This window comes from Camelus dromedarius, chromosome 20, assembly GCF_036321535.1.
Source record: "Camelus dromedarius isolate mCamDro1 chromosome 20, mCamDro1.pat, whole genome shotgun sequence".
NCBI lineage: Eukaryota > Metazoa > Chordata > Mammalia > Artiodactyla > Camelidae > Camelus > Camelus dromedarius.
Genome location: NC_087455.1, coordinates 28357387 through 28369802, shown reverse-complemented (window position 1 = coordinate 28369802; position 12416 = coordinate 28357387). Strand labels below are relative to the sequence as shown.

The 12416-nt window shown below is 39.9% G+C and overlaps 1 protein-coding gene across 1 annotated transcript in view; it reads left to right on the top strand.

Moving 5' to 3' along the window:
• ATP6V1C1 (ATPase H+ transporting V1 subunit C1) overlaps positions 1-10894 on the top strand; it is a 42288-nt gene extending 31394 nt beyond the window's left edge. Inside the window, exons 9-13 of the mRNA XM_010981871.3 lie at positions 5412-5504; positions 5587-5680; positions 7275-7372; positions 8564-8690; positions 10192-10894. Coding sequence (XP_010980173.2) covers positions 5412-5504; positions 5587-5680; positions 7275-7372; positions 8564-8690; positions 10192-10287 — 508 coding nt within the window. The 3' untranslated portion in view covers positions 10288-10894. The remainder of the gene's footprint in view (positions 1-5411; positions 5505-5586; positions 5681-7274; positions 7373-8563; positions 8691-10191) is intronic.
• Positions 10895-12416: the final 1522 nt, after the last annotated feature.

The window sequence follows — 12416 nt, the reverse complement described above, 5'->3', positions numbered from 1 at the left end:
CTGCAGATATTTACTGTCCCTTTCCAATGAGCATAGATTCTACCTCATCTGTACTTGCCTTTAAAATATTTTTATTAAGCATTTTTAAACTTAGGAATTAATAGTAATTGTCTAAGTTGGTATCTACAACCGTTCTGTGAAGTAGTTTGGGTTGTTGAACTTATTCTCGTAGATGAAGAAGTAAAAATGCCGAAGAGTTGAATCATTGTCTAAAGCATACAGCTTGCAGAGTGTCCCCAGTGGCAAAGGTGGGACCAACACTCAGGTCTTTTTAACTCCTGCACTCTTGGCACTACATAGCACGTCACTTTTTCCTGTATTCTGCCATTCCATGTGAAGTGTTTTTTGGGAACATATTAAGTACAGTGTCTTTGCACCCCCAGAGAAGTTTTTTGTATGTATATCCCTCAAGAGGCAGTGACTGAAAGGTACAGGAGGTAGTAAAGAAGAGGTGCTAGTAAGGCCAGGCCCATGAAATATTTTCTTTTCCAGTTTCATTGTGTCATATGGGAGGTAGCTTAGTATAATGGAAAGAGTCCTGGACCCAGGGATCTGAGTTCTATTGCTGGTTCTGCTACCAACTTGCTGTGTGACCTGGGGTAAGTCTTTTAACTTCTCTGGGCCTCGTTTGCTTTGTAAAGTGAGCATCGCACCTTCCCTGTACACATTATGAGGTTCTTCTACGGCTTGATAAGATACATAAAATACAAAGTAATATGATTATTGTCATTTCACAGTGTTGATTTTTGAGAACTAAACCACAAACCTGTGGTCGTGATTTTTTTTCCCATTTGTGGGGAGTACCTTCCATCCACACCGGCCTTTCACGTGGCAAACTGAAGACTGAGGTTGTGTCCTGATACTGGCTGTCCACCGAAGCTGTTTATCTTGACAGATAGCACCTTCTTAGACATTTGTGCTCTGGAAGGAGTTAGAGCCACAGAGGTTGACTTTGTCTGGTGGCAGGGGGAGGAGGAGAGAAAGGCCCCGATGTGCACAGAATGTCCTTGGCTTGTGGGGCACCGAGCCTGAGTCCCGGGGAGCGGTGTGTAGGCTGAGAAAGTAGGCCCATGGTGATGCTGGAAGAAGGACTTTAGAAATGTTACTTCAGAGATTTACATCTTTTTAAAATCACTTCAGTAGTTTAAAGGAAAAAAAGTCAGGCCCTACAGTTGAGCACAGGCAGTACCTGTTTTCTGAATGACCCCTAAGTGCTCACTGACCACCTGAGAGCCCCCAGCCTCTCCTCACTCAGGGAAAACATCTGCTCACTTAGCTGTCAGTTCCAAAGACACCTGGAACCACTGACCTGAAAAGTTGTTTAAATATAGTCATTGAGAACAGAGCAGGAGCCCATCTGAAGAGGATGGTTCGTTCATGTGGGGCAGACAGGTTTTTGTGGGTTAGTCTGGAATTTTGTACACAGTTTGGGAAAGATCTCTGTGACTTGTTGCTGGATTTTTCACTTAGCACAATAACTGGCATTTTTGAGTGATTACCGTGTGCTAATCGTTACTCTAAGTGCTTTATTTTAAAGTCATTTATAAGTAGTAATACTGTCACCTGTTGCTTTTTGGCACAATGTTGAGTGGTTACTCTTGGAAGCAGTGAAGATGAATGTGGAATTTTGAGGTAGAAGAATAGATTGAAAAATGTCATTTCAAAACTGAAGGAAATAATTTCATTAAAAAGACGCAAAATCTGGCTGTTTGCAATGTATTCCACGTAAGTCTTGGAAGATTGGACGATGTGAAATACTGCCATCAGTGGGTGGTTAAGCGCAGGGGTGTGTGTAAACACCAGGTCAGAATTAACGGCCAAGGAAGTGGAGGCTGGGCTGCTGCTCCACTTCCGTGTTGGAAAAACTTGTACTTTTCACTTGTACTTTCAGAATATCACTTTGCTTTTTGTCCGTCTGCTTTTGTTTGAGATATTCTGATTGGGTAAGATTGGAAAAGTCTGGTTGACTTCCTCCTCTTCTCTGTTGTTGGAGACAGCACTACACTCACCGGTGCTGTCAGGCAGCAGAGGATCCTAGTGAGGAGGGCCTAGAAAAAAGACACTAGGCATTGTGCAGAGAAGAGTTTCTTTTGTGTTTTGAAGCAGGGGTTGCAAAGATAACTTTCATGAAGAAAAGCGGGGAAAGATGCCTTGGCAATGAAACAGGTAGGTGGACTGAGGAGCAGAGCAGACAGCAGATCTGAGTCTTAGGAGAGACCTAAGAAGTCAGAGCAGCAGGAAGAACTGGAAAGCCCCAGAAGCACTGCCACTCACGTGGGTGACTGAAAATGCCAGGAGACATCTGAAAAACCTGGACTTTCAGTTTTTTCTCAGCCTGGTTACACCAGTGAGAAGACAGTGTTACTGCTTCTGCATAACAGTAGAACTAAATGAAGAAAGTGAGTTTGGGCCATTTATTTGAACCCAGTAGATCTTTTGCACATCAGGTTAAAGTAAACTAAGTTCGCTTTCAGGCTCAGTTCCTAGCCAGCATCATATCTGGGGAGAGTTCAAATCCATGTTGTTTCTTTACCTTGGTCTCATATGTCACTTAAGGTCACTTCTGGTTTTGCCTTGGCTTGAAATCCATCCAACTTTGGCTTCTCATCTCCCCCATACCTGCAGCTCAGAGACCATCACCTCCATTGGATTTCTGCTGGCTGTTCCTTTGGCCTCACCCTCGACCTCTAGATAAGGCTTTACCTCTGGAATCTTAAATCTGTAACCCAACTCTTAAACCAGAGCCTTCTTTCCATCTTTGTCACTGTCATGGAGCCTGCCTTTGACCTTGTCCACATCTCTGGTCCCCACCCCTTTGTTTGCATGGACATTGTTGGTGCCTCCTCTTCTGCTGAGCAGGGGTCTAGTCAGCACTTGAGCCATTCTCTTACCAGTGCCATCGTCTCCGGACCCTGTGGCCTTCTGCACCTCGAATTAATCTTTGATGCAGTCTCTTGGCTTCCATGCCTGAATTGCTTGAGTAGATTTAGAGAATCTGGTAGCCCTGAACATTGGCCAGTCTGGATAAGGCTCTTCTGTCTCAGCAGGACAGTCCCTTCTTCTGTCATCACTGTTACAGCCACACTCATGGCTCTGACCTCTGCCTGGAGCTTTGGGACGCCTTAATCTCCAGTGCTTCAGACCCTCATGCCTGGGTTCCTCCTGGACCACTCGTGTGTCTGTGCCCCAGGTGACTACCAATATGGCACGATCGCCCCAGTCTCAGCCTCAGACTGCCCGTCCGCCTTGCGTATGGCGGCGGTATCTGCCCAGGGATGCAGACCGGAAGCGTGGGACTCTTACCTCTCCCTCATCCCTCCATCTAATCAGGCGTACCAGTTGTACTTTCCATAGGATTTTTGAACTATATGAAATTGCTACTTTGTAGGTCAAAAATGGTCAGGTAACAATTTCATGTGGTTCAAACCTACTTAAAACGTGCCACACACATGCCTACTGCTGCTACTTCAATTTAGAACCCTGTCTGTTGTCTGGACCATTGTAATTGCCATTAGCTAGTCTTCAGTATTTTCTTCCTCTCATCAGTGCTCTGCATTGCTGCCATTTTCATCTTTGTGGTCTACGGAGCTTGTTACTGCCCCCCCCCCAGCCCTTGTACCCTGTGTTCCAGCTCCACTTACTAATGGCAGCTCCCCAGACGCACTGTGCTGTTCCACACCTGGGTGCATTTGCTTATGGGGTTCTGCTTGGAATCTTCTCTACTTTGCCTGTCTTTCAAAGTTCCACTGTGCTGGGACCTAAGTCTCTACATGACAGATAGGATGGGAGGGTAGGTTAGGTAGGCATTACATACTTACTGTCAAGCATCAAATGCTTTTGAAATGGCCTTCAAAACAGCAAAGTACTGTGTAAGTTTAAAAGATGAACATGATAGTGGTGGAGTATTGTTAGGGTCTGAGATAGCCTTTCAAGTTGGACTTGGCTTTGTTTTGATCCCAGTTTGCACACTGCTGAGTCAATCCTGGCAAACCTGAAGATCATTAAAGGTTTTTTATTAAGTTCTGTCCACTTGGTAGTTGCCTTGCTCTGGATCTGATAGGCACTGGGAGTAAGAACTAAGAGTAGTAGTTTTGAGAGGGAACAAGTTGAAAGGAGGTTTTAAACATTCTGAGTCTAAAGTAGCTGCCTTTCTCTCTGTATCAGTAAGTATGTTGTCAGTGCTCCCACAGGCATCCTGGTCATACTGTGCAGAGGTCACCAGCCAAGAGCCAGGTGGCTCCAAACTGACTACACTTCAGTTTAGGAAAAAAAAGGCCAGGTGGCTTCAGTCCTCAAAGCCATTCTGCCACTATGCATTGTAGTTGCCTCCCGAATTTACTTAACTAACTAGGCATTTCTTAGGCTGCCTGGAAAAATTAAGCTTTTTTTTTTCTTCTCCGTATTTAGTAAAGGATCTTTGAATTCCACAAGCACTCCCTCAATTTTATTAAACTTATTTTTTTTTAATTTCAGAAGTACCACACTGTAAATAAAAACTAAACAGTAAAAGTAAATCCAACACATGAAAGATAGGAAGAAGAGACCCCACTCTGAGTGATGTCCTCCCACCCCAAGAGCATCATCACCACTGAACAACTCAGTGTATAGCTGTGTAGACCTTGCATGTGGGATTCTACATAATAAGTAGCCAAATTAGGATTGTACTATATGTAAACTATACGATTTGCCTTTCCAAACAGTGGACTTTCCCCCAGGGTTTACCAGTTAATAATGACGGTTAAACTTTCCTGACAGTGCTGTCGGGAACGTCTATCCAGTGCCGTCCATGAAAGCCGGGACTGGGCAGAAGTTCTGACCTCACTGGGATCTTCTAAAGCCTGAAAGGAAGCCCTGAGATGCACAAAAATGTGTTGTCAGAGGCTGTTTAGACAATTGGTTTGTCACTTTTTGACTTAGGGTGTGATGGGAGAAAAGGGAAGATTAGAGGTGGGAGGTCCTGGCAATGCAGAGGTGGGGGCAGAACCCCCAGAGCTGGACTGGGGAGGGGAAGAGAGAATTGGGTTTCCAGAAGAGAAGAGGCCGCGTGGTGAGGAAACAAGGAGATTCTGGAAACCAGCCAGCTACTGGACAGTTTTTCCTGCTGGCCTCGCGCTGATACAGATTGAAAAGTATGACTCTTAGAGTTTGGATACTTTACTTGAATTAATGTTTAATTTTGTAGGTTAGGAAGAAATACAGTAGGGAGCCATTAAGGCACTGTAAATAAAAAACATCAAGTGTCTTTGGGGTTTGCAGCAGTACCGATAAATAGCACTGAGGTGGTTTGGGAAGGGCTGTCCTACCCATCTGTTCCTCTCCGTCCCCCTCCCTTGTTTCAGATTTCTGTCTTCAGTATGAAAGAGAGCAGTAAATATAAAGCTTTAAAATGGACTTTGTGTGTTTTTCTGTAGTGTTCTCTCAGAGGACCAAGACAGTTACCTATGTAATGTCACCTTGTTTAGGAAGGCAGTTGATGACTTCAGACACAAAGCCAGGGAAAACAAGTAAGATTATTATTATTTTTTTAATTTATTAGAGCACCTGTACACAGTATGGACAATTTTGATTTTTCCCCCTCAAATTTAGATTCATCGTCCGTGACTTCCAGTATAATGAAGAGGAGATGAAGGCAGATAAAGAAGAAATGAACAGGCTTTCTACTGACAAAAAAAAGCAGTTTGTATGTATTCTTAATATTTAGTATTACCAATTTGAAGCAGAAGAAAAAGTGGTATTGCTTTTCTTTGATTCAAAAGAAAAACTTTTATGATTTCACTTTTAAGACATTTGATTTTAGTTATTTTTTTATTTTTTTCTATTAAATAATCAAAATGAATTTTCTCTAAACAAGCTGAAAATTGTTATCTTAAAATACGTGCCGTAAAATTAATCCCTCTAAGTCCGTATCAGAAGTTAATTTGAAATGCAGTGCTTTGGTTAATGCCCCTGTAGTGAGGGGTCACTTTAGTTAAGTAGTAGTTCTCTCTTTTCATTAAAAATTTTCTTGAGGCAGATTTTTTTAATGCTGCAATCTTTTACTGGAGGAATTTGTATTAAACTTTTGGAGAATCAGAATGTTCCAGGCAAAATGGGAAACAAGGATGGAATTGTGAGTGAAAGATGGTGTTGACTTTGTGGCCACCTTCAAGTGCAGGATTATTGTGAAGAGTAGCAACCTGTGTGGAAGGGGAAGCATGATGAGTGAAAATGCGAGAAGAAATAAAGGCACGTTCTTGTAATGCGAGAAGAAATAAAGGCACGTTCCTTTTAAAATTATTTCCAAGTATTTTATAAACCATGTCATCTCAGTTGGAAGAAACTAACCCTAACCAAGTAATTTCCAGAAAGAGTTTTGGGAAGGTCCAAAAACTCTTCAAGAACAAATATTATAGCCAAAGACTTTCACTTTGTTGTCCTTTTTGCATAAATTGATTGTTACATCCAAATGAGCCCAATATTCTTCAAATTAGCTGAACTCATCATGTATATCTTTTAAGTATAGAGAGGACAGTAATAAGCTATTTGAAATTTCTTTACTTCTTTTTTTTTTTTTTTTAATGGAAGAACTGGGGATTGAACCCAGGACCTTGTGCATGCATGCACTCCACCACTGAGCTATATACCCTCTACCCCGAAGTTTGTTTCTTTAAAGTATTTTTCTTTAGTGCTGGAAATCATACTGAAATATCATACTAATATTAATCATACTTAATATTTTAATTTCAAAAATATACTGTGTAACAGTCTCATTAGAAATATAGAATGTGATGAAGAGGTTTTAGGGGTCTAGATCAACCCCCTCATTTTACAGATGAGAAAACTAAGACCTTGGGTTGTTAAGTGACTTAGTACATGGTTATTTATCTTTGTTCCTGAGAAGTTGTTTGTAACTTGAATTCTGTTTTAACTGTATAAAACGTTTTACAGTATTGGATAGTAAATTTAGATTTTTATATTTTGGTTTTTCAAACTTACGGAAGGACACATCCATATTCTATATCAGTTTAAATGACTTTCATTAAAATATATGCCTTTTTCTGTGTAGTGGATAGATTCAATGGATTTTTGTGTCTACCAAGGTTACAGAGTAGTGGCTAATTAAAGGTAAAGCATCCAAGATCATGAAAAAAACGGAACATTTTTAAAGTGAATTATAATATGGTTTAATTCCCTTATAGGTTCTTACTGGATAGTCACTCTTAAAAATACTTGGTTTATCTAATTTCTGACTGCCATTTTCAAGACCAAATTTGTGGTGATCTTTCTTTCTGTAGGGACCACTTGTACGATGGCTGAAAGTGAATTTCAGTGAGGCGTTTATTGCGTGGATTCACGTGAAAGCATTGAGGGTTTTTGTCGAGTCTGTTTTGAGGTAAAAGAAGTTAATTGAGAAACTTGGAACTGAAGAATTCCTAGATCCCCTTAACGTTGGACGTCTTTATTATAACTCATAGTCTAGTTAATAGGAAACTGATTTGGAGAAACCAAAGGGCCAGTCATGAGGGAGATTGTCAGCTCCATCCTGCTTATTACGTGCGTGTTAGTCATGGGCCTTAATGTCTGGTTTGGAAAAGAGATCGTGCTGCTGTACCCTGATTCTTTTCCTATTATGTATTTAAGTTACACGTAGATTTTAAAAAATTGCCAGTGTTTGTTTAAAAGAAGATCTTTCAGATATTATACATGTAGTTTGATACATCGTATACCAGTGCCTTATTTGAAGTCCTTGTTTCATATTAACCTAAAATATTTTATTATTTTGAGATACTTAAAATCTCAATTACCTTGTGATCCTATGTACATGTTGCTCATATTAGAAATAGTTCAAAATTCTTATCTGCAGCCATGCTTACTATTTATAGATTTCTTTGAATTTTCATAGTAGGTATGGGTAATCTCATGTTGTTTATTATGAAAACATCCATGGTCGGCCCTCCATATTCTCGGGTTCCGAATGAATCCGTGGATTCAACCAAACACAGAAAAATGTTAAAAAAAAAAAAAAAAGAAAGCAAAAATTTAATTTGCGCACTGACAACTATTTCCATAGTATTTGCATTTTATTTACAAGTGGGTACATGGCGTTTACATTGTATTAGGTATTATAAGTAATCTAGAGGTGATTTAAAGCATATAGGAAGGTGTGTGTGTAAGTTATCTGCAAATACTACACCATTTTATATAAGAGACTTGAGCATCCATGGATTTTGGTATCCACAGAGGTCCTGGAAGCCAACTCCCTGCAGATACCAAGGGGCACTGTACTAAGCTTATGTATTATCACCGTCTGCTGAGGGTATTCATAGATTACCTTAAATACTGAAGAGTAATTAAAAGTGATTCCTAGTAAACAGTTGACTCTCATTTTAAGGAAAAATTTCTAATGGACAGTGAAGACCAGAGAAGGTTTGAGTTTCTATTGAACGTGTAAACATGGTTGTTAAAATGAGGTACCCTCTTCCCATTAACCATGATTAAAGAAGAATATGAGAAGATTTGCTTTAAAAAGAAGATCTGCATATGACGGCTTGTGTTGCAAACTGTATTTCTGCTTCCCTGTAAGGTATGGCTTGCCAGTGAACTTCCAAGCAATGCTTCTTCAGCCCAATAAGAAAACAATGAAGAAACTACGAGAAGTATTATATGAATTGTATAAACATCTGGACAGCAGTGCAGCGGCTATTATTGATGTGAGTGCTTGCTGGGCGGCCTGGCTGACTAGGGACTGGAATGAATTACAGAAAAAATATTGGAAGAAGATAGATAAAAAAGGGATAGTAAATGTTACATTGTTTATCTTTTTGAAGTTACTTTGAGAGTCTCAATTTGTTAGTAATTAACTCTCCTGATAGCAGAGCAAGTGATTGACCTTGCTTACCCCCCGTTGTACTGTTGGGTAGAACAGTGCTTTGCTTCTTGGTGTTTCCGAAAGCCAGTCATCATCTTGCTGTGGATGAGATGTTTATAACTGCAGAAACACAGAAACAACCAGTGATACTAGTGGTTTACAAAAGTTATAAATTGCAGAGAGGGAGAGAAAATAAGTAGTTATTTTAACTTTATTTGGTGGAAGTATCGGCGTCATTAGATGAGCATTTTAAAGGGAACTGTCATTTCTCTAAATGGTATGTGTTTATATCTTCTTTTTAAACAGAAAGGTATAAACAGTGTCTATGTGTTTTGTTGCTGCTGTTTTAAATCGTAGCAGGCTTTTATTTTATATGTTTGATTTCAAATATCTTGCTGATTTTTTTTTCCTCTTTAGTTGAGGCTGGCAGTATTTCACAGGTGCATTAGTTAGAACCCATGAAAACAGGTTTTTTTGGTAGAAGAAAATGGAGGAAATGGCTCTACATTTTCATGGAATTGTTGATAGTATATGAAGTCTTAACTATTTGATGCATAATTTCCTACCAGGAAGTTCTTATAACACGCATATATAATAAGTGATACAGTTAGCATCACACTTGGTTTATTTTTATCCAACATTTTATAAGCCAGGTGTCTCATAAACTCAAGACTCCAAGTCTGAGATTAAAGAAGCAGTTTTACACAGTATACATAAGAAAGGGTGGTGGGTCATGGTTGAACACATACAGGCTTTGAAGTCAGAGAGCACTTGAATCTGGCTCTACAGCTCACTCACTCATGTTTTCCTAGGGCAGGTCAGCCTTTCTGAGATTTTTCCTCATTTGCAAAATAGAAATAACAATGCCAGACTCAGATTAAGTTAGCATAACTGTATAAACTTAGCCCAGAGTAGGTGTTTGTTAGGGAGGTGCAGACGTGCCTCGTCTTACCATGCTTTTTGCTTTATTGCGCTTTGCAGATACTGCACTTCTTACAAATTGAAGGTTTGTGGCAACCTTGAGTTGTCACATGATGGTTTGCATTTTTTAGCAATAAAGTATTTTTTTATTAAGGGACGTACACTGTTCTTTAAGACATAATGCTATTGCACGCTTAGGCTGCAGTATGCTTGTAAACGTAACTTGTACATGCACTGGGGAACCAAAAAATTCATGGAACTCACCTCATGGCAACAAGTGCTTTATTGCGGTGGCCTGGAGCAGAACCAACGATACCTCCAAGCTTTGCCTGTAAATGGTAATGCTTTTTTTGTTTCTCTTTCTTTTCTTTTTTAAAATTTCTTTAAATACTTAGTTGAATGATCATCTGATTTTTCTACAGGCTCCTATGGATATTCCAGGCTTAAACCTGAGTCAGCAGGAATACTACCCCTATGTGTACTACAAGATCGATTGCAACTTGCTGGAATTCAAGTAAAATGAGCCCCCCAGACAGCCCTGCCCGCGTGTCGGTGTCCGTGTTTGCTACCCGACGTAGGCTGCAGTACGGCTGTACTTTTAACCCTCTCCCTTTTGCTTGCTTCTCACCCCCTTTCCCAGGCGCTTTCTCCCATAGTGGTCCATTTCTCAACGTTTTCTTTTTAAAGGAAACTATATGTCTTGTTTTCTTTTTATTGATCAGGTCTGTAAATGTGTACTGAAAAAAAAATCAGAGTTTATTTATAAACAGAATAGTTTATTTAAAGAAAAACTCTTTCCTCACTGACCTTGTGGTATGCATTAATTCCATTTGTTACTATCGTGACAAAAGCCTTGTTTACAAGGGAATGGTGTAAACAGTTATACCATTTTGTTCACTGTATTTAGTAGACATAACTGTTTAATAGTTATTGAATCGTGATGTAAAAAAAATGTGACAATATTCAGGTTATGTGCTTTCTGAATGTTTCAAACTACAATCTGTCAGCACTGTTGACACCCACAGGAGAGAATAAAATTACCTGTGCAAAAGGTGGATCATGGTGTGTGTAACTTCTGATGATCACAGTTGAGTTTAAGAGCTTAATAAATGGGATCGTAGCTACCTCCCTGTGCAGCTTTCAGGATGTTGTTACATACCGAGGGGTGACCGTCTGTGTCTGACTGGTGTGATAATTTAAGTGTGCTAGATTTGGGTCAGAGTACAAATGTGAAGATTATTTTTGAACATGTGATGGGTATTTACATTTGGACACTAGACTTTCAGTTCTCTCAATTAGGAAGTGGGACCAGTTTTGAATAAAATATAGTAGAACTCTGCAGTTTAGTCATTTGTTTTGTCTAAGTCTCTATTTTACATGTTTTCTTTTTAAGATTGTTGATTTTGCCTTCATCTTGACATTGATGTCATTTTTGATTGTAGTCTGTTTGTTTTTGGGTCGGGGGAGGACATTAGGTTTACTTACTTTTTTTAATGGAGGTACTGGGGATTGAACCCAGGACCTCATACATGCTGAGCACACACTACCATGAGCTACACCCTACTCCCAATATAGTTTGAAAAGAGGCATTGCTAGCCTTAAAAATCTCTGAAATGACACTTAGTGTGGCATCCTGAGTGAGATTATTTTAAAAGAGGGTTTTGTGGCAGTGCTCCCCTTCCTGTGCCCTTACAGGCTTGTAAATGGGAGAAAGAACTTAACATTTTATTTTAAGAGCATTTCTAGAAAGTGTTCTATTCCATCTAGAAAATTAGCTCCCCAAATCCTTTTTATTATAAAATTATATATTGTTATTTCAAAAGTAATTGTTAACTTCAAACAAGTCCAGACTTCTATGACATAAAACATGGGAGACTCCCCCTCCTGCCCCCTGAATTTCTTCTTCACAAGGACGTTTACGTATTCTTTTAGGCCTGTCTGTACGTCCCTGCAACGTGTACATCATACACACAGTTCGCCTTTAAGTAAAAGAAGGGCCATACTACACATAATTGGTCACTTGCTTTTCTGCTCACTAGTGTAGCCGGGATGTCTTTTCACTGAATCTAGAGCTACCTCGTTCTTTAAACTAGCTGTGTGGTATTCCATCGTGTGTTTGTGCCGCAGTGTAGCTGACTGGATGGATAGTCAGCTTTTTTTAGTTCCCCCTCTCCCCCTAACCCCCTGCTCTTACAAGCCCTGGTACACATATCTTTGTTTACTTGTAGTAGGATTTCTGTAAGAGAGCTCCTGGAGTTAGGGTTGGTAGGTGGTAGGTCCTCAGGTATGTATATTTGAAATTTTGACACACAACTGCCAAGTTACCTGCCATAATTCTAAATTCAAGACACGTTTGGAATGCAGATTTTATTTTCTGTTTCCCTTTGGATAAGAGGAAGCTGAAAAGTTTTGGTTTCGATGTTAGAAAACTCTGGTTCTGCCGCCTTTTTCAAGTGTTCTTTGAGTCTTAGTATTTGTGAAATGGGTATAAGCTCTGTCATGGGGGATGTGTGTGGATGATTAAAGTAAACGATTGGTAGGCCCAGATGATGACTTTAAGTTTGTCTTCGACTTTAGTCTTGTTCAGATACGAGCAGGTAGGGACTGTGTCAAGTTTAAAATCCCGGGGTATGTTTGAAACTGCGGG